Source organism: Falco peregrinus, chromosome Z, assembly GCF_023634155.1.
Source record: "Falco peregrinus isolate bFalPer1 chromosome Z, bFalPer1.pri, whole genome shotgun sequence".
NCBI classification, from domain to species: Eukaryota; Metazoa; Chordata; class Aves; order Falconiformes; family Falconidae; genus Falco; species Falco peregrinus.
The window spans coordinates 74317384-74339189 of NC_073739.1; the positions used below are offsets into that span (position 1 = coordinate 74317384).

A 21806-nucleotide genomic window follows, 5' to 3' on the forward strand; every position below is an offset into this window, starting at 1 on the left:
GCGCATGGAGATGTCAGGTGCTTCTTTGCTCTTCCCAGGGCTCACTGGGGGAGTGAGGAACCATGTGAGGAGCCATTCCCCTCCCTCAGCCTGTCCTGAAGTGGCACTGGACACATGCATTTGAATTCAAAGATCTCAAATGCTCCTGGAAAGAAACCACACATGTACCTGCTCCAGTGAAGAAAGGAGCCTGGCTTCTCACCGTAGTGAGGGATGCACTCTCCAAGAGGAATGGCTTTTATGTGAGACACACAAAGAGCTGCAAGCAGCTTAGGGAAGGAGCAGAAACATGAAACAATGTGGTGTGAAACAACAGCAAACGAAACTCATTTAAGGCATTGCCCTCCTGTGACTGATCGTGTGGTACCTAAGGGCAGGTTTTCTAGGACAACCTGCTTCTGAAGGCCCCAGGAAGCTATGAACCCGGTTCAAAACTGCATGGAGTCTCTGGCCTGCCATAGCCATTCATCCCTCCCAGAGGCAATGTCCCTTAAGGCCAAAATACAGGGCCAAGTTCTAGTGGCAAGATTTTAATTTTCCTTACTGGATAATAGCCAATACCTTTGGCTAAAGCAAGAACAACCACAACAAATGGCAAAGGGTGCCTCGTCCAACACTAACAAGCAGAACTTTCTGTCCTCTAGCTGCACCAAAGGAGAACCACCATCGACCACATGCACAGGGCAACACTGCCTCAGTGGTTTTATTTTTACCAACAGAGGATTGTGAGGTCCTGCTGACGTGCCTCCTAAACCAGCAGTTCCCAACTATCCCAGACCAGACAACTCTTACTTGTTTCTGGAACTGTTTGGACAGAAATGAAGCCTCTTGGATGATCACAAGAACCAAAAAGTTAGAGAAAGTCAAGCATTACACCAGCTTTGCCTGGAAACCACAGCTCAGGGTATTTTGGTTGTAGATCCAAGCATGCATGTCTTATCATGCCCCATTGATTCTGAAAGCACTGACAAAAAAGGGAGGGGAAACCTGAAGGGTTATCAGCTGAGCAGCTTTGTATTTCTTGAAACTTTTTTATATCTCTAAGAAGCTCAAACTTTTTGCTTCTGTAAACTGCAGTCACAAATCACTGGAAAGAAGGAATGCGATTTGTCCTCCCAGTTATCATTTCACTGCCACTGAAAACTATTTTAAATTATTCATCAGTGGAAACTCGGCGTACATAAATATGGCTTAGTGCCCAGTTCTTGGTCTAACCACTGAGACCAAGTCACTGGGAAAGTGGCTGTTTTCTCAGGCAGACAGATTTAGGAGCTAAACCACAGAATAACATCTGTGTTTAATAAAATTAAACCCACGCCAAAAATCAGCTATAAATGTAACTGGCCAGCCCACCAGCATTCTCCATTTAGGATTGCTGCACGGAAAAGTCCTGCAAAAGGTTAGATTCAAGATCTGGTCAGACAGCCTGGAAATTTGTTTCTGGTTCACGCTAAGGAGGATGTGCCAAGAGCAATGCTTTCAACAAGCTGTTGGAAAAGTTTTGTAGATACTGGGTCTTGTGGCTCCAAGAAACAGGAGGTTAAGATCTGCCTGGTTTTGCCAAGTCCTCTACAAACTAGGCTCTGACATCTCACGCATGAAACAAACGCAGTCCAATTAGGGGAGTGCCGGTGTAACTAAGCCTGACAACAGAACTGAGACAACGTAAACTCTTAAAAATAATAATTTCTACTCCACCCTTTAAACAAATGACCTCAAGAGCACAAACGTTGCCCTGAACCATCTACAAAAAGTGGCAACCAGGAGCTGGACTCATCTCCCCAGCTTCCCTTTCAGAGTGGTTCTTTGGAAAGAACCTTCCCAATACCTGGTTGTGAAAGCTGTAGCACATTTGTTCTGCTCCCAAGGGCACATATCTGACCTTCCTGAGACTGCAGTTCAGGTCTCTCCTGCAACAGGCTGTAAGCAGTCTCAGAAGACCTCCACCACTCACAGCAGATTTTTTGTTTTGAATTTCATGATGTGCCTCCTTTCACCTCCTCCTGTCCCTTCTCCCTCTTATTTTTGTTCACTCTGCTTTTGGATGGTTCATCATCCCTATATGACCCTAGCTTTTGGTATCACCTCTCAACAGTGACACAAGTGCCACCTCACATCCAGCACCCAGGAGATCACCTGCCTCTTCACAGATGAGAAATCCTAGCGCTTTTTTCCATTCTTTGCTGGACTGGTGGTATTCCCTGTGCACAAGTAACTGAAACCTACCACGGTGCATTTAGCACCTCTGTCCTCCCCTGAAAAAAGAGAATTGCAGTGTCCATTGAAAGGCAACTCCATGGGAAAGGGCAAATCATTCTATAGTGTATTAGGCAACTAAAATTGCTGCTTCTAGGTAGGTTATTATACAAACTAATAGCTAAAATCTCCTTGCACCTTAAAGCAGTAACTGCTCTGTTTTGCAGTCATGAGAGATGAAGGAACCATGCAACACGTTCCTCGATTTGCAGGTGCTGTAGATGGGTATAGTCCCTACCGGTGGGTTAAAGACAACAGGATTATTTTTTATAGCAGCGATATCAAAGGATTTCACATTCACAATAAAGCAGTGTCTTGCTGGGATCAGAGCTGCACCGAGCAAACTCTACCCAAAACCAAAGCCAGGAATCTTCACTCAAAAAGCTCAACATTTAACATGGATCAGAGGATATGTGGGTGGAGGGAAGAGTCATACGACAGGTCTGAGGTTCACACCAGTTAAATCTCTATTTCATAGACAGTCTGGGACACAGACAAAAGCTGAACCCTCATTACCTGAGTGTCAACCCAATGCTGTAACCTGCCTGGTGCTGGCGTGCCTGCTGCTCTGTGGCACAAAACCAAAGCCCATCCCTGTCCTGAACCACAGCCAGAGCCTGGCAGGGTGCAGCAAGCATGGCTGGGGCAGGAGGAGCAGTGAGAACCCTGTGCGATGGAAACAGGGATAGGGAAGGTCACAGCCAAGCCCGGCTTGAAGCAGGAACATGCCCCGCTGGCTAGCAAACAAATGTGGGTTTTATTATTGACTCAAAGGAGGGGCTCTGCAGGGCTCCATGTTACAAAACCACACATTTTCAAGGTGTAGATGCCCTCTCTTCTATGGAGGCTTTCTGGCTGCTGTGGCCAGGGAGGATTTATGCTGGCAATCACGTGCATTTTCATCTCTGAAATGGAGTAGCTTGTATTGAGTGTGAGTGATTTAATTTAAAAAAACCTGCAGCAAGACCATTCAGAGACATCACCATAAATGGATTTAGCCCTATTTCCCTCCTGCATGTTCCTCTGTTATTAAATAAAGATCTTCTTTATTATACCTTTTTGCCATGAAGGAACAAGAATCCTCTTTCCTCCCGAAGAAATGAAATGCAAGAAATACACTTTTGTGGTCACGGATTGTGTCTGTGGTGCTTGGTACCAAGCTCAGCCTCCTGCTAGCACTAAACAAACACTACATGGCAACTGGAATTTTCCACATAGGTAAAACATTTCATATGTCCCTGGTATTGATGCAAAATGGTGGGTTTTTTTCTGGCATCACTATCAGAAGGCCTACTTAGGAGATCTACTAACATACCTCCATTTTCATACAGCAGATGCAAGGTCTGAAATCAAAACTCTTGAGGGTGGACTGGAATTATTTCTACCTCAGCCCCAGCAATTTTTTTTATATGAACATAAAGTTAAATACTAGATCCTACCTTTTTCTAAAAGAAATATTTGATATTATCACCATAATGAGAGAGAAAAGGGAGCTCCAAAAGGATACCTCAGATTTGCCCAGCATGGACAAGGCTCATGGTCCAAAAGCACTCTTGGGACATGGGATTGGTTGAAGTGCTAGATAACCTTGAGACAGAAGATATATTCCCTTTTAAGTTATTCTGGGAAGGGGCAGAGGCTGCCTCATCTCTCCCTTTCCCTGCCTCCCGCAGTAACACCAGTTCTGGTTTTCCTTTGCTTCCTCCTCCCAGTGATGCCTCACTCACCTGCCTTGGCTCTGGGCAAGGGGTGGGGACTCAGCACATCTCAAAAATGCCTTGCAACAGATTATTTCTCAAGAAGCATATAAATCTTTTCATGTGTATATTCAGTCCACTTCAAATGAAAGTACGCATTTTTAAAATATATTAGCTGTAGAAATTGTATCTTCATTTTGGAAAACTTTAGTTTTAAAAAAAAATAATTCAGATTTGGTTTAGAATTTTCTATCACTTGTGTTCTGTTTTTTGTAATAGTAGTTCACAATATTTTGACCAATATCAGCATGCCAAGTAAAGCAGCTGAAATAGTAATCTGGTTTTATTTTAAAAACTAGTCTGACAGTGGCTGGCTGGCACATTTAATTTCCTTTACTAGAAAACAGTATCTCCTAGGCATGCTGGTAATGCCACAGCTTGACAGAATTGCACATGTTGTTAATAACAGTGACACACAGTGATAGGAAGTGATGTAAAAATCATAAAAATAAATACAGCTCTGAAATTAACTTTGAGAAGTTTTTCAAGTCACAGTTATTTCCCTCATGGGAAATTATGTAATAATAAATATATTTTTCATATTCAGTGTCTGTTGTGGTAAGACATTTCCTATCAGATCTGAATGGGAGTCCCAGAAGGCAGCTGAGCTTTATGTCTGTAGAGCCAGTCTCAGGCTGCCTTCTCCATAGGGAGCTGCTACCCCTGCCAAGCTCAGCCCAGAGCCCAGCTGCACAAAATCTAGCTGCCCTGGAGAGCAGGCTGTCCCTAGGAGCAAGAAGGAAAACCCAGTGGAGCCTTCCAAAAGCTCTGGCTCAATTTATATCCTTCTTCTTCCTCTCACAGTGCCTCGAGGCTGGGCTTATGGAGACCAAGTGGCAGCAATGACTACAGATCTTCCTGTTGACTGGAAGCACACGCCTTGGGACAGTTACTTGTGTAGGTGAGTTCTCCCTGTTCCCTAATTCTGTTTATTTCATAGATAGTACTTGACCATCTCCATCCTTGAGGTACAAAGCTCCAGTTCTGGGACGAAACCAGGAAGCAGAGGGTTTCCACATTCTTCAGCCATCAACAAGGCATGATCCCTGTTTCTTCCCACACATTCCATGAATCGGAAATGTCTCCATTCCTCTCTGTTTTGTCAACATTAATTGTGGATTAAACCTCAATGTAAAAGATCTCAGGCACGTTTCACACAGACAAACTACTGCTGCTTATCTAAGGGATGTACTCTTCCATTTCAGCTTGAAGAGCTTCGCTAAGGTTTGGTCATCGAGGAACTGGTTTCCTCCAGCACTCTTTGTGTGTCTGACATGACAGCAAACATTAGTGCCCTGTGAAGCCGAGTTTTAGTTACATCCCTGATTCCTTGTATAAAGAACACAAAACTATACCAAACTGACTCTTATCTCCAAGAAATTTAGACCATGTACTTATCCTGAAAAAACACTCCTAACTTTGCCTGAACCTCAGGTCATGCAGGAACAACCATGTACTTGCTGGGGAGAAGCAGTAAAATATTACTGGTTCTCATGGCAGCAATATTGATCCCAGTTTCAGCAGCTGATGCCTGAGGTAATCCATTCCCTCCCATGAAGCTCATATCATGAGCATGGCTTTTCAGTAAGGTTAACTGTCATCCATCTTTGGTTTTGGAATAGGGATTTCATCCTTCTATGAGCAGTACTGTCCCTCCAAGATGAGTGCATGGAATGTTCTCCGTGGAAGAGCCCTGCCTGCTCTCAGGCAGCACAGTCCTACACACTTCACCAAATACAAAGCCTTGTAAACAGTTGGATTAAAATAGCGCTTCAACCCTGGCATTTACTCCAGTGTAATGATTGTGAGGAGGAATCATAGCCCTTTCAGCTTTTGGGCTGCAAGACAAAAGAGTTAAAAATAAAAGGGGAGGGAAAATGCCCTTAGCTTCCTGTTATGGAAGCTCCGCATTCCCTGATCAGCCCAGCTTCCCTTATCCTTCTCTGAACTTCCTCCAGTTTGACTTCATTGGTTTTGAAGTGGTGATCAATAAAATGTGAAACTAAATAATTTTTCCTTATGAAGTATGGGGTTTGTATCTAGGAACACCCCAGTTTCTTAGACACTTGGTTGAAGCGGGGGTTGATTAATTCTCTGCTAAAACCCAGCTACAGGACCAGGCAAAAGAGAAAACTTTCCTAACATAGCATCATAATCTTTTCGATAACCAGAACAGCTACTGATTTATAAGTGCAGATGCCTTGTGTGGATGGTGGCTCACAGACAAGCCTGTGCTCTCTCATCTCCAAAGCCAAAATGGAGAAAAAGACCTCAAGCTGGCAGAGATCCTTCCCCTGGCGCAATCACAACCTCCTCTCCTGGGACTTGCCCCTGCCTCAACACCAGGGCTTATGGTCTGCCCTGTGCCCGTAAGGGGAAACAGCAGCATAATTGCAAAAATAAACCCTCGTGAAAAGCTATTAAGTCTTCTGAGCTCAGAGAGGTTGGACAAAAATTAGTTTCATGTCAAAATATGAATAGAGCACTCATCAAGTACAGGGAGGAACACCCTGGAAAGGAAAGGCTGCAGAATTTCCCTCTTCACAGTGCCTGTAGACATGGATCCCTGACCAGAGATCGTGTCCGGGGCTTGGAGGGGTAGTGATAGAACATGAGACACAGTTCAGTGGCTCCTGCCGCAAAGCCTGATGAAGTACCCAAAGAGGCTGCACGAAGCTGGCCCACTTAAAGGATATGCTAGCAGCCCTTGTGCTGGACTCTTCCAAGCATTCATCTCTTCAGGGATTTCTGCTGCGAAGTCTGGTGAGGATCATGCTGCAGAGAGTGGCTGCTCCCTGTCTCCACCGCATTTATGTGGAGCTCATGGGAAGGGAATTACATAGGCTCTGCCTTCTCCTCCAGAGTCAGTGCTGCCCTCAGCAGCTTTTGGAGTGCTCTCAGGGTGCATCTCTGTGTTTTGCTCTTCTTCCTACCTCTCACTGGAGGGAATATCCGGGCCATTGCCATCAGCACATTTCATCATCAGAAGACAGCATCAGACCTTCAAACTAACTTGCTTCTACCATATTTTAGAAACAGCTGCAGAGAGGGCACTGTGCGTTGCTCACTCACGCACTCCCCCAAAAGATTCTTGTAGCAAAACCACCAAAAGTCAGCTTCCCGGAGCCAGTCATGTGCCATGACAAAGCACACACTTTGCAGCCTGTTCTGTTGCAGATATCCCCCTGTTCGCTGGCATACAGTCGGCACTCCTCCGAGGCAGTACAAAATGTGGGAAAAGAAAAGAAAGTGTGTCTTCCCACCTGGCTCTGCAGGTGTAACACATGCTCCCAAACACAATCTCAAGGGCTTGCGTGTGTGCTGTAGTTACATGCCTTAGCTTGTTACCCTGGACAGTGGCATTACCAGACTGCACTCACCTTTCAATTTCTTCTTTCCAAATTTTAATCCAAATAGAGACATCCCAAAACTTTATTTTAGTCCAACTCCATGGAACTTCTGCAAGAGAAAAGAGAAAGTAATTCACAATGAGGGTTTCTAATGTTGCAGCATGACATGATCCAGCACATACATGTAATTCTCTGCCCATAAGATGCAAGAATCAAGCTCCTAAGCACCAAGGCCAACAGCTACGGTTTATCACACAGTGTATTTTAAAATGCAAAACCGTCTCAGGTTCGTAAGTTGCACTGCATCAGTGTGGGCTACCTTACCTTGGACATTTTGATCTGTTCATTTCCTGACATGCAACAAAGCAGAGGCCAGTGCAGGAGGGACTGAAAAGGGCATTCCTACTGCCTTGGCCCCATATGAAAAGAAGAAATACACACACAGGATTTGTACTTAAGGTACAGAGGAACTGAGTGACTACCCAGAGCAAAACCAGTCTCCCTGAAGAGGGGGAAGCAGCATGAAACACTGGTTTCCTGCACATCTGCCCGTGCTCAACGTGTGCTGGCTCACACTGCTGTCCATCTGCTGGTCACCCTCCGTGTTTGGGGTGGACTAGCCTGTATGGTTCTCAGTGAGATTCCTCCCCCATTGGCTGCAAACTTCCTGGCCCGGAAGCCTGAAGCCAGGCACCAGAAATGCATTGAAGGCCCTGAATATATCCTCGTATGCAGACAAATTGAGCATTAAATGAAATCACATCAAAACTTGTTGCTAATGAAGCTTTCTGTGTTCCAAGCTTCGGACAGTTTATCTAAAGTACTTAATGGTGGTGGTGGTGGTGCTGATAGCCTGCAAAGCTCTGTGAGCATGGGAAAAGCTAGCACTGCCTGGCATGCCTGGATGACTGGGAGCCTGAACCAACAGAAAAGCTGTACCAGTTGCTGAACTGGCCAGTGGAGCCAAGCTGAGATCTCTGAGGGAATCGTGATCTGTCTGGGACAATTTTTCTAGGTGACAGCATGAAGTTTTTGCACTTGAGCAAGGGTGTCTAAGGAGACAAGTATAACAAATATATTGTATTTTAGAAATGCACAAATGCGAATATAGCCTGTGTCACTGACCAAATACCAGCCTGATACAGCATCACCAGACCATGCCCAATGCAAGCTTAAGCCTGGGCTTCACATCTTCTCAGAAAATGAAGGTAAACCTTTAAGGAAAACTCTGCGATCATTGCATAGGTCAAACATTTCTGCGCAGATCTCTATTCCAGATGCTAAAGCAAAGCTATATTTAGCAGCTGCAATTCAAAGGGCCTGAGATAAGGCAAAGAGCAGCAGGTGAGCTCCAGCCAGCCAGCTAAGTGCTGCACACCCTGAGCACAGTGCAGCCCTAGCATGGTGCTCCCTGCCACTCACTGCGGTGTTCAGGACCCCCTCTGTGCCCACTTTGCACAGAGATCCTTTTTCTATTCACACATGTAAATCCAATCACTTCTGCTCACCAGAACAAATGTTTTGGCAACACCTGTCCCCAAAATTTCATCTGTTCATGGACCTAAACCATTTGATGTCACAGCCTAAAGCTTTCTCAACCCAGATCAACCTTACTTTCCATCCCTAACTGACCTCAGCCTATCATTTTTGACATGTCTTCCATGGTTTAGAATTACTGTTATGTCTTACAAAACCCTCCTGACTAGGACTGAGAGCTCCCCATAAGCTGATGGGAGGAGTGAGACACGCTACTCACACAACCAGAGGTAAAGACCTCAGACTTCCTAGAGCACCAGGAGCCACAGATCTGATAATCACTGCCCGCTGGCAGTACAAGGATGCAAAAGGTTGGCTGGTGTTAATCATCATATGGCTATACTGCTGAACTCTGGATTTTGCTGTATTTGCCAAATGTTTTAGAAAAACTATCCGCAGCTACCAAACCTCTCCCAGCTGTGTACTCAATTGACAAGGCATATAATTTCAGCAGAGGGAAAAAAAGGATGTTTATGTTTGTGGGGGAGCAGAGAAGAGAGGGTGGTTGTAAGCTTTCTTTCACCAGTAATAACATAAAACTAACAATAGAGTTAAGATTCACGTCTCATAAACAAAAGCATGAAACTTCCTTCAGCTCTGACACATGGCCTTTGTTAATTACTGTGATTCTTTAATCACTGGTTTCTGGTGTGACCACAGCATGACAAAAAGACTGCAGCCACACTCTATTTTGGCATGGAGGGCATCTTTAATTCCTTCAGATTCTCAGTGCATTTGATTAGGACTGCATCAATTGAACATTTTCACTCAGCAGCAAATTTCAGTTACCATCATGGCCAGCACAAATACCGTTACAGGATCACCATTCCCATAAAACCTTGTCTTTTAGGGCAGACATGGGCAATAACTTTGCCATATCCCTTTGTACCAATTAGCTCTCCAGCATGTTACTATGCAGATTTAGCATAACTGCTTACTTAGCTAAAGCCCAGGAGTTACGAATCCTTCCCAAGCTGACCTGATCCCAATGCCATTTAAGAATGTGTCAGTATTCAATGGGCACACACACGTGGCATTAAGGGCTTGACACACCCCTATTGCACCAAACTGTACCTTTTATTTTCGTAATATTGCAAATATCTTCCTTTGCTGCTTTGTTATTGACTCACACCACCTAATCATCATACTTCTTTAGTTAGCAAGACACTCTCATGCTGGCTATAGTTTCTACATGTACCTGCTTGCCCACATCCCCATTTGTGCCAGTACACCTTCACACTTCCAAGTGTTTCTGTCTGAGAATTCACTGACCATCAGCTGCAAGTGTGAAAACAAATCCAAGCAAACAATGGTGGATATGTCCTTTTCAGTGGTGCTTCAGGTACTGCTTCCAGTTGTGTAAGTTATCCCAACTTCTACAGACAGTTGTGGTTTCTTGGCTGACCTTAGCTCTGCCTGCCTTTCAGTCTCTTGACTTTTTCCTTGGGTATTTTTGACTTTCAATCCTACCTGTAGGGTCCAACATCTTTGCATCTGTTTCCATCAACGATCTCCCTCAGGGTATTTTTTTTCCTAGATTCCAGAAGTAATCAAAATTCATGTGCCTGTTCAGTTTTCTCTAAGTATTTCTCTATTTTTTAAATCTGAGATTCAGTTTCCCTTTCAAAATTCTAATGATGGGTCTTCAACCTCATATCACTCACAAACACTGCTATGGTTTTAATTTCCCTTTGCACTTTCTTAGAAAAAATGATCTGTCTCGCGTTTCATTTTTGTGTAGCATGAAGTACTTCTCAAATTTTGGTAAGCCACTTTCACAGCCTCCTATTCCTGGATTAATTGAAAACCCATAAAACACGTAAAAGCTTTCTATAGTCAGAAAAAAAAGCACTTTCCCATTTGCCTTAATTTTCCCTAGCACCCACTGCTTTCAGAGGCAAAGTGAGGCACTTCTTCAATCTCTTCAAGTTACCTTCCACTGTCCATGTCATCCCTTCTGGATTTTTCTTTTCTTCCATTTCCCCTCAAATATTTTGGGTTGGTTTTGTTTCGTTTCTGTTTACTCCAGGTACCCTGCACTGTTCAGCAATCAACCAGGGCCTGTAGTATTTGAGTAATCGTGCGTGCCCAGCTTCTCTGCTTAACAGGACATATATTACTTCCCCGTGTTTCCAGACCCTATAGCAAAAACTATTTAAAGCTCAAATTCCCAGTTCCTCATTTATGAGGATTTGGGGATGTAAGATACAAATAAATTATACCTTCTCACCATAGAAAGCTTTTGTACTTACAGTACTGTCTAGTTACATCTTAAAATTGTGCAGCTATGATCCACCTGCTTTATGGCTACTGACAGTTTAATCGTGGACTTTTAGCACTTTAACATCCACAGAAAGAAGCTACTTCTTGCTGTGGGTCTTGTATAGGGAAGGGATGCTTTTTCGCAAACCAAGCTCAACCTTATTCAAGAGAGGCTAGAGGCAGATTTGTGTTGAGAACACGACTGCAAAGCTCCTCCTGCCTGAGGGGCAGGTTGCAATGAGCCACGGCACATGGTACTTGCAATGGCTGCAGCCTAATCCAAAACCATGGTTTGCTAAGGGCTGTACTGAAAACTGGAGGTGGAGGGAGGTACTTCCCACCACCACAGGGATAAGTAGCAAAATGAGAAAAGACATGGCATGACTTGCATGAATGGAGAGCAGATGCTGCAGATGGAAAACATGCTTAGTTCCTTGGCCCCGTTTCTCTGGATGTAGCTACATGATACATCAGATTCAATGATAAATATGAATTAGAAAATACTTGATGCTTCTGCTCCCATCACGTTGTTCCCAGGCTCTGTGAAATTATCCATGTTAAATACAATCTTTTTTGGAAGGGTTATTTGAATGCACATAGTGGGGTGTAGCTCAGTACAGACCAAAATTCCTGCCCAAGCAGTGGTTGTAGCAGAACTGAGGGGGCAGTGAATACTGATGTAATACTAAAAACAAGCACCCAGAGGCCGGAGAACAAGATTTCTGCAGTCAGTTTTGCCACCAAACATAGTGTGGCATGCATACACCCTAAAAAGCTTAAATAGCCCTGTCCAGGTAAAAATTCAGAAACCATACTGTGCCTTCACTCACCAGCTTTCCACGTTAGGTCAGGTTTTGCACATGAGCAAGATTTATAAATTATTTTTTTAAATCTCTGTTCAGCTGTACCAATCACAAATACCCACAGGTCTTAGAACTAGTTTTTTTTAATTACTTATTTTTTTTATTTTTAACTGAAGTACTAAATATCCAACCAATAGAAAGCAAATCCCAAGCACTGGGCATCATGACAGACACGGTTCAAGACTGTCTGTGCTGCCTAGAGCTCGTGGTGGAGTAATGATATGAAGTATCACGAGATGAAGCAAATCTAAGTCTCTAAATTTTGAACATGTATCACTTTAAACTGGATTTGGAGGCACAACTGGGAAAATGTGAAGGGTTTAAATACATTATGTCCTAAAACTCCCTGTTTTCTCCATGCCTTAGTTGCATACCTGCTAAGGGGAGTGCATATATCGGGTGCTAAAGCAGGAGGGTTGTGTTCACTCCCAGATATCACAGACAAGGGCATCACAGCTGGTGCAATGTTTGCTCATGCTCTAGCAACAGCTATGTAAATGCCTGGCACACCTGGCATGGACTGACCTTCTAATGTGCCATGCAAAGGCACATTTGCAAAGGGACCCCTTTAAACTTATGGTGTATTAACTGTTTCAGTCAAGTTGCTCAAATTCTGGTTCCAAAGAATACAATGCATTTGCTTTCCCCTATCAAAAGCAAACAAGAAAATTTCAGCCATTAGAAATAATTAGTACTAATAATCTTATAACACTGAAATACATTAATACCTGTGCTTCTCCACCCCTCCTTACATCTTCTCATGTTTGAACACCTCAAAAGCAAAACAGGGAGTAGCATGTGTTGCACCACTCCCTGCTTTGCAAGTGGGAAATACAGAAAGCAAGCTGCAAGATGGACAACAGTAACATGTGCTTTTAGTCCCAGAATGACACTCTTTTGGGGCAGAAATCAGGCTTGTCTGAATTCACCCTGGAATAAATTTAAGAAGCCACAAATGATCACTCTTGGGTTTACAAAAGGAGTGGTGACTCTGGTTTAAATCTCAGTGGAAAGAGTTGGAAAGCACCCCTGAAACCTCCCAGCTTTATAAATACCTGAAGAGGTATTCTGGATGAGGTGAGCTAGCCCTTCAGTGACTGGTGCCATTCCAAGCTATACATACAGAAACCCACGGAACTTTGTACTCCTACCCCTACACTCCAATGTGCCAATGCAATTAGCTATAATTGCTGGGAAACAGACTCAGTCTGTTATCTGCCTCGTTTTAAAGTAATGACCCGATATCCTCCATCTGTCTTCATTAAAACACTTTTTAAACTGACACCAGGATGGCCGTCAAAAATTTGCATTCAGGTAAGTTAGTTGCAGTGCTCAAGTTACCCATCAACACGGAGGCAGAGCCAGCTCCCCACCAGCAATGCGGGCTGCAGGCTGCTCCCCCTGGAACAATGCAAACAATAGCAGCTTCCCCGGGCGGCTGTCTGCTGCTGCTGCTTGAAATCATGCACAGCTCAGCTCACTCCACCCAGGAGTCTATCAGCCCGCCCGCAGAAAGAAGCTGAAGCCCAAGCGCTCTGATTAAGCTTCGCAAAACTCTCGGGGTCTGAAAAAAACCCCAATATCTGAGTTTTCTGACCCCAAAAACTGACGAGAAAGCAAGCAAGTGGAAGGAAAGCATTAACTCTTACCCTTGAAGGCTTGCAAAAGTCACAGCAACGAAGTTGCTGCCCTCCATAGCAGTCCTGCACACTCCTCTCTCCTCATTTACACGCAGCTTTATCCCCTCCCAGGACCAACAGCTTCGTCCGTGGTCGCAGCGCCACGACATTCGTCTAAGAAAGCGGAGCCTCTTTGCACTGCCGGACCGTCATTGCGTGCTTCTCTCTGGGCCTCTTAAAATCCACCACTGACCCTCTCTGCCATGCAATGTCCTAGTAACTAAACTTACTTCAAGTTCCCTACTTCTTGCTTCAGTCACTGGGTTTGGCTCCTTGCCAAATCCTTCCTTTTTTTTTTCTTTTTTTTTTTTTTTAAATTCTGTTTCCTGTAGATAGGAAGAGTGTAGTAGCTCCCTTAAAAACAAAAGGCTTCAGGACAACAAGCTGCAACAAAGTAAAGCAGAAAAGCAGAGCGCCTAGGCTTTGAGAACCTCAGTTAATTCCAGAGGCAACTGCTGCTTGCCTTACCTACCTCCTGCTGACGTGGAAGCTTTCAAAAGGAAACCAAGCGAGTAAAAAAGTCCAACATATCAAGTTGCTTAAAAAAGGATGAACTGGGTAAGGGATCCATTTCCCAGCAGCAGGTCCTCACTCTGCGTCCTTAATGCTGGAGTTGGTCAGGACTCCTTAAACCCAGGAGACACTGTCCTGCAAGCTGATCCCAAGGCTCCACCTCACCCACTTTCCAATAGTTCTGAGTAGCAAAAACTCTGCAGAGAAAAACCTCATAGAGCACAGTTGCATAACTCAACCACAGAGCTTCCTCCAGCCAGCCAGAGAATTGCTTCAGCACCAAAACATCAGGGCTTGCTCATCCCAGAGAGCATGACCTCCCCTTGGCCTCGAGGACACTCGCCTGGCCTCACTGCTGTCAAGCCGACTCTCCTCACCAAACCTTCCCGACCTTCCCACTCGTTCCCTATGTTCAACAAACAAAATGTTTGCTTTTTTTGCTTCCAGGTTATGGGACCCTTCACCATACATTGCCTTCCTATATGCCAGTCCCCTGGCATTTTACCTACCAGGTACACTACAAGACTACAACTGGGCCAGCCATTACTTTAATCCACCTCCCGCTTCCCTAGACCTGTCAATTGCAATATTCTAAGATAGCCATATTCTTTCCCTAAGTTGCATTGACAGTAACACCTGCCAGGAACGTGCCAACTTGTTGCAGACAGCAAGGGAAAGTTTCACATGAAAGATTTCTAGATGTATTTATCTCTGGCTTTCCCTTTATCTTCTGTGTTTTCCCACTGGATTTATGTGAACACTGTTAGAATTAATTTCAAACCTACCTACAAACACTTGAATGCATTAACCAGCTGATTTATTATAGTAACATGAGAGTCAAGGCTTTGCCAAAGTTTATGTTCTAGAAGGTAAAAATTTTTAAAGTCCTGTCAAGTGAAAAGCTATGTAGGGCAGTAGATGCTGCAGTGTAGCAGTCCAGTGGTCATGAAGGTTGAAGTCTGGAGGGCAATGAAGAGGACCCTATAGCACTATAAGCAATTTCTAAAGGAAGAACAAAAGCCTATGCCCCATTGCAATGACTCAAAGGTTGTTCTTCCGAGCTACCTTACCTACCTATCTGAGGCAACGTTCACTGAAATGGCTTCCTAATTCCAACACAAATTATCCACACAAACAGCCAACATGGGACATGGCATGCAGGACTGATCTCCTCAAGACCCAGGTAATTTTCAGATGATTTTGAACAGAAAAGCATCTAACTTGAGAAGGAATTTCTCCGTGCACTAGCTATTTCTCATGTTCTCGCCTCCTACACCCCATCTCAACAGCCACAAGTATCAGGCTTTTTCCTGCAACTAAAAGTAAGTACAAGAATCTGGATTCATTTCGGTTCTTCTGCATATTTGGAGAATGCCTTGTTCTTGCTTCATTCTGGAGTTTTCTTTCTTCTGCTTCCCCCCGCCCCCCACCCCCCCCTTTTAATATGGTAGCTGATGACAATTAATTCTACACTACTCCCACTTTTTTTGCTGCTTTCTTTATACTTGCTTACAACTTTGACCTCAGTGACAGTCATTTTTTTCCTTTCTAGAGTTAGGTTCATGTTCTTCCTGTGACATGAGAGTGGACCCAACCATAAGATCAGCTGGCCTGGGGTCTTGTTTAGATCTTAAAATAACTAAAACTGGGTAGGCTGTATTGTTAATGATTTTTCTTGGCACTGAAATCCACCTTACATATATTGGTGATGACTTTTTCCCTGAGCGATGCTTTCTCCATGGACTTCAGTGAACCTGCCCATGTAGGGAAGCTCAGCACATATGGAAGCACCCAGAAGAGCAGGAGTGACTTAGCGTTACGAACCCAGCTCTAAGGTCTCTGGTCCTTGCGTTACACTTTGCTCCCTAAGTAGCATCTTACCAGTAATTACACCATTCATATCCTTCTTCACAAATTTCTGAACACATCAGGGAGGGCTGCAGCCTGCAACGTCATGGTCTCAGTTTTGGTGCCTGCATAAAGGGTGTACATGTAAACTGGGTGTCTGAGCTCCCACTGCAGCCAGCATGGTCTGGGCAGAGATTCAGCTGGCCAGCTGCAGCCAGGCAGCAGAGGGTTTGCTGTGACCCATAGTTGTGGGAAGAAGTTCAGTGTGTTGCCTTTCCAGTAAATGAGTGGTTTTCTTGGCCAGGCAGCTACCACCACACCATGGTGCTTCACCCTTCAGTACTCCACTTTCCCAACTGCCCACTAGTCACAGAGGGCTAGCTTAGAGTGGGATGGGTTGCAGTTCATGCCATTGAGACCTTCTCCTAGGACTGTATCTAGGAGAATTACTTCCAGTCATTCAGCCTGTGTTGCATGTCAACTGTTGTCAGGATGCAAAACTGAAGACTTACTGACACTGATGTTTAAGGGTTGCCCTCAGCCCACCCTCCAGACCAGATTTGCTCTCCTTCCAAACAGCAAAACAGAGGACCCTCTTTGGAGCACACAGGATCTAAACATGCCTCATAACCTGGCAAGGCTTTGAATGGCTTAATAATATGCCCCCAAATAACTGGAAAGGATAACTAGGGCAAAGGAGAGAAACAGGAGAAAAACACACCCTGGAGTATCCCATAGTGTAGGCTTAAACTAAATACCAAACCTTGAGAGAAGCCCTCCCTATGTCAATACTATTTTTAAAATTACTGTCAACCTAGATGCTTCTCCAGCTATCCTATAAAGTTTGAAAGGAGCACTGATGATCTTTGCTTTCCCTTACTGACTTATAACTGCAGTCTGCAACTCCTGAACTGCAAGGTTTGAAGCCTGACCTGCTCTGCCATGGCTGGTACCTCCCACTGCAAAGAAGTGGCCGTGGCTGATGGAGCCAAGCTGTGCTCCCTGCATACCCGGAACTGGCTCAATGTCCAGGGGTCATTTCCACGCAAACAACCTCATCTCCAGCTCCCAAAACAACACAAGTACATCACTTATATTAACCATGGGAGTCACAAGTCCAGAAAAGCCTTTCTACATGGTGCTGAAGGGTTTTTTTCACAAACCTCCAAGAGTCAGCCTTAGGTGACTGAATCTCCTCCCACAGCCTGTGCTTTCCTCATCCTAACTTTCTGCCCCTTTCCTGACTAGTTCTGGCCAGTGAGGCACAACTTGTGTAGGGGACGATACTTCACTGTGAGGATCACCGACACATCTGTTGTTATGAGCACCTGCAATGGCTACAAGGGGTCAGATGGGCATCTTGTCCCGACTGCCCTTGATGTGAGAGATATTCTGCATCTTCTTGCTGTTGAAAGTCAGAGTTGGATGCATAAGAAATACAGGACTGAAAGGAACAAATTGGGACATTGATGCCCACTCCTTGAATATCAGAGAGCTGTTTAAAAAATACAGTGTAGGAGGAACATCCAATTTGCAAATTGCTGTAGTCCAGGAAACACCAGCACAGCCATAAAGTGAATAACAAAAGACCAAAGGTCCTAAAATGTACTATATCGCAGGTGAGGAAAGATGAAGTGTACTGGCAGGATCCTTGATCCCTGCAAAGGATGTGTCAGGTGAAACTGTACAACTGGCAGCAGAAAGCACACCAGAACACTGCAGAGAAAGGGAAAAAGAAATCCTACATTTTCCTGTCATCATGACCAGACTGTGGGAGGAAAATTAAATGGACATGGGAAGGCAATGTCACAAAGTCACCAGTTGCTCTAGGGCTGTCCTTGCCTGTTGCGAGCTACTCAGGGAAATTCACTTAACTTCTCCTGCAAAAAAATTGATAAAAGTTGTAGAAAGCCAAAGTAACTCAGTTTGAAGAGATGCTCTGGATTCCCACTCGTGTGCCTCCACCCCTCTGGGTGTGATCTGAACTGAAGTGCACAGCTTTAGCACTGCACGTTCATACCGAAATGTTCCTGTACTTCAGTGGTTACTCCAGCAGCTGGGAGCTGACACAATGCTGCAAGGTATGTGCCAAATGAAAATGGTCATAAAATAGTTTCAGTGGGTGTGTTGCAGAATAACGTGACTCATACTGATCAGGATTCGGTGCAATGACACTTACCTGCAGTAGGGAAGGAAGGGTGCTTGGCTAAAAATTCCTTTTCTCCACTAGAGCCCCTTGCCCAGTACTGCAGGCCCTTAGCAAACAGTGATCAGCTGGGGAAAATCGTAAGAAATCCATCAAGGTGCAACCTCTTGCCTTCATAAAGAAAGCAGCACCTTGCTCTGGTGACTATTGATCTCATGTTCCTGGCACCAACACCTGCAAATGTGATACCTCCTGATGTTTTAAAACAGAAATTAATGTAGAGTCTCTCAACCGTCCCCTTTGCAGCCTACATATGGAGCAGAGCTGAAAACCTCTTGGTCAAAGAGCTTTCATCTGTGCTCAGCTTCTCAGATGACACTGAAGGGAAGACAAAGCTGAGCTCGATTCTGCAGGGAACGAGGCCCAAGATCATCTTGTTTCTGAGGTCCAGCTCCCACCAGATTTGGGATTTTGTGTTTATGAACTCCCTTCTGGCCAAACATTTAATTGCTCTGGTACGGAAGGGGCTGTTGCAAGGGGGGAAAGTCTCATGGGTACCTGAAATGTTTGCTGTGATCCCATGAGAAAGCAGGTGATTTGATAAATGCAGAAGTCAGTGGGAGGTGGGGAAGATCCACCTGTCTCACGGTTACGTTCTTGGATTATAAATCTGTGTCTCTTCATTTGCCTGTGATGCTGCATGTGCCTGACAAAAGCACAGGAATTAATCAGATGCTACAGCACACCCCAGATATGCCCACACCACTTATAGCACATATTTCCCAATCATCATCAGTGAACAAAGTGGAATCTCAGGGGTGGGGGTAGGGATGGGATGCTGAGAAGGGCTTGTTAAAAGCTAATCATGCCTAGGTGAATAGAAAAATCAATAGCTGAGGGCAAAGCAACATCCCAGCTTGTTAGAGCCTCCGACTAAAGTGCCCTTTGTAACACGGGTATTACACAAGATCTCCTGCTGTTATTTGCAAGGCAGGAGCTGACACAAACATGTGCTGTATCTGGTGACACTTCAAACGCTGTTGCATGCACACTCCTCAGATACACATCAAAAAACCCAGCTCATACCACTGAGGAATTAGGATACCCCTCAGTGGGACCCCATAATTGAACACACAGAGAAAATACAATCCATGCAGAGCCTGACAAAAAGCCTTGGTGTTTTACAGTCTTCCCAAGAGCTGTGCATATGGGAAAAATGGGCTGCACTCATAGGAGAAATGGCACTTTTGGCGCAATATAACGTCACCCAAAGGACTGTATAATGGCTATACAATGTTTAATCTCCTGTAGCCTCCCAGAGATGCTATGGTCCAGGTTGTGTTTAACCCATGTACACACTCCACTGCCGTGAGAAAGCAAGCACTGGTGCCTAGCAGAGGTACTAGGAGAGCTCAGCAGGAAAAGGGGAACAGGGATGCAATGGATCTGCTCCTCAGTTTTCCAGACGGTAATCACAGTGGACACTGAAGACCACTGTCCACCAAGCCGGACAGGTTGTTTCACACTGTGGCAATGAAGGCCTGTCCCCCATTGCACTTCCACAGTTTTCTGCACTAAGCTTGGGGGAAGATCCCCAGATCTGCAGGGAGCAGACAACTTCTGCATTCCCTACAGGATCACCCAAGAGATCTGGAATTTATTCCTTTAAGCCTCTCGTGGTTTGCATTATATATTGCTCTGACAGTCAATTATCCTTCACATGAGGAACTCAGTGGCATTCTAAGAGGATTCCTTTAAATATCATGTCACATCCATTATGCTCATAAACATTTTAACCATAATTCCAAATTAAATACACTATGTGCACATATAACTGTACTATCTCTTTTCCAGGTTACAACTACATCTAGCCTGCCAGGAAAAATATGATCTTCCAATGATATTTTGTATATTTTATAGTAGTGTTTTCTATGTTAGGTCCTCATTATATTACTATAGCTTTTGCTGGCTAGATGGTGGTAAGGTGGCCCACTTCAGAGAGGTCAGGGGGAGCTCAGGGGTGACCTACTGATGTTCACTTTAGGGATGGGCAGCAGCACCAGTATTCCATCGGGGCATGGTCCCAAAAGCGGGCAGAAGCACATAGGAGTGTATTATTCTAGCACTGATGAATGGGACTGGGTGGCTTCTTGACCTGTCATAACTCAAGTTCTGTGAGCTCTGAGAATAAGAAAACCTCTGCCTGGTGGCAAAGGATGGAGTCAGAAAAAAAACACCAAAACCAAACAACCCAGCCATCTTATGAAACAAGGCCCAGGGAGTCTAATGTATTGAGAAGAGAGAATCTGGCTCCCCTCTGAAACATCAGATTTTAGCTAATTAACCAAAGATCTAAAATGTCTGTGCTAATACAACATGGCAGAAATAGGCACAAAACCATTTATTTCCCTGGAGATTTCCCCAAGGAAACTGCATTTTTATCAACAGTTTGCACTCAATTGCCGCATCACCTTGGCAGTAAATAAACTGTATGCCACCATGGCTGCACCAGTATGGCCACAGCACAGCCATTGCAGGTCCTGGAAGTGTCAGCCTTTGCTTTTATTTGGTGCCAGTTAATTTTATGTTAGATTTTTCCTTTGTCTGTTCTCCAGGTGTTTGACAGAAAAGCAAGAAAAGCATGTTTCTCTGCACTTACATGGCTGAGAACAAATCCCTGTATTATTCCCATCTCCACGCACATGGACACTCAGTGTTTAAAGCAGTGAATTCCCATTAACTCAAATTGAAGTTATGCACGTAAATCCCCTGCAGCTGTATGAAAGAGAGGAATAAACTGATGGTTGCACAGGGCCTTCAGGATGTGATGGCAGATTAAGGAGGGACTGTTATTCTCCCAAAAATTTAGGAGAACCTGAAGGGGCAGAAGGCAACAGCAGCTAAGTCAGTGAGAAATACCCAAAGCAGTGCTTACAGCTACAAGGATGCTGGGGATACAGCTCTTACTTGAGGTTAATTGTTGCCATTTCTCTTGTTGGGGTGTACTACAGAAGATCCCTTTAAAAACAAGGACGTATATGGAAAGGGAGGCGGGTATTTAAGTTAAACACCCTATTCCCAGTGTTTCAATTTGGCATACCATGCTTGTTTTTCATGTGCTGCTTGCAGGGTAAAATTAGTTGTGGGCCCCATAAGAAGAGTCAGCATTTGCTCTTTCTGACACAGTGATCAAGGTTTTGCCAGTGTATCTCCAGAAGGCAATGACACACAGCCTGAAGCTAGGAATGTGCTAATGAAAGCACACAACAGAAAAAATCATCAAAGACTCTGAGAGACTAAAGGGAATTAAGTAAGGTTTCAGCAATACTGTGTGGTACCAAATTCCTAGTCAGGAGAAACAAAGAAAGAAGTTTTCTTGAAAAGGAAGTAAAAAAAAAAAAAAAAAAAAACAACCAAAACACAAAACCCACGGCTCTCTAGCTTGGTATGGCACAGAAAGAAACCCTCAACCTTTTTTTGGTGCCTCCTCTCCCCAGGGAGATAGTCTTCAGGTAATGACAGGACATCCCAGCTTAAAAGAATAGAAAGGCAGGTGGAAGCTACATGAGGCTTAGTGCAGCCAATAAGAAACTGTA

General features: G+C 44.4%; 1 protein-coding gene across 3 annotated transcripts in view; it reads right to left on the minus strand.

Annotated features, from left to right (window-relative positions):
* LOC101923527 (phospholipid-transporting ATPase ID-like) overlaps window positions 1–21806 on the minus strand; it is an 86555-nt gene that overhangs the window by 59906 nt on the left and 4843 nt on the right. Inside the window, exons 1-2 of one of the 3 annotated variants that reach the window (XM_027782979.2) lie at window positions 14176–14412; window positions 7394–7472 (exon numbers count right to left, since the gene is read on the minus strand). In XM_027782979.2, coding sequence (XP_027638780.1) covers window positions 7394–7436 — 43 coding nt within the window. In that variant the 5' untranslated portion in view covers window positions 7437–7472; window positions 14176–14412. Of the gene's footprint in view, window positions 1–7393; window positions 7473–13673; window positions 14008–14175; window positions 14413–21806 lie in introns of those variants that run through there. The other 2 variants (XM_027782978.2, XM_013297095.3) reach the window with 2 other exon arrangements.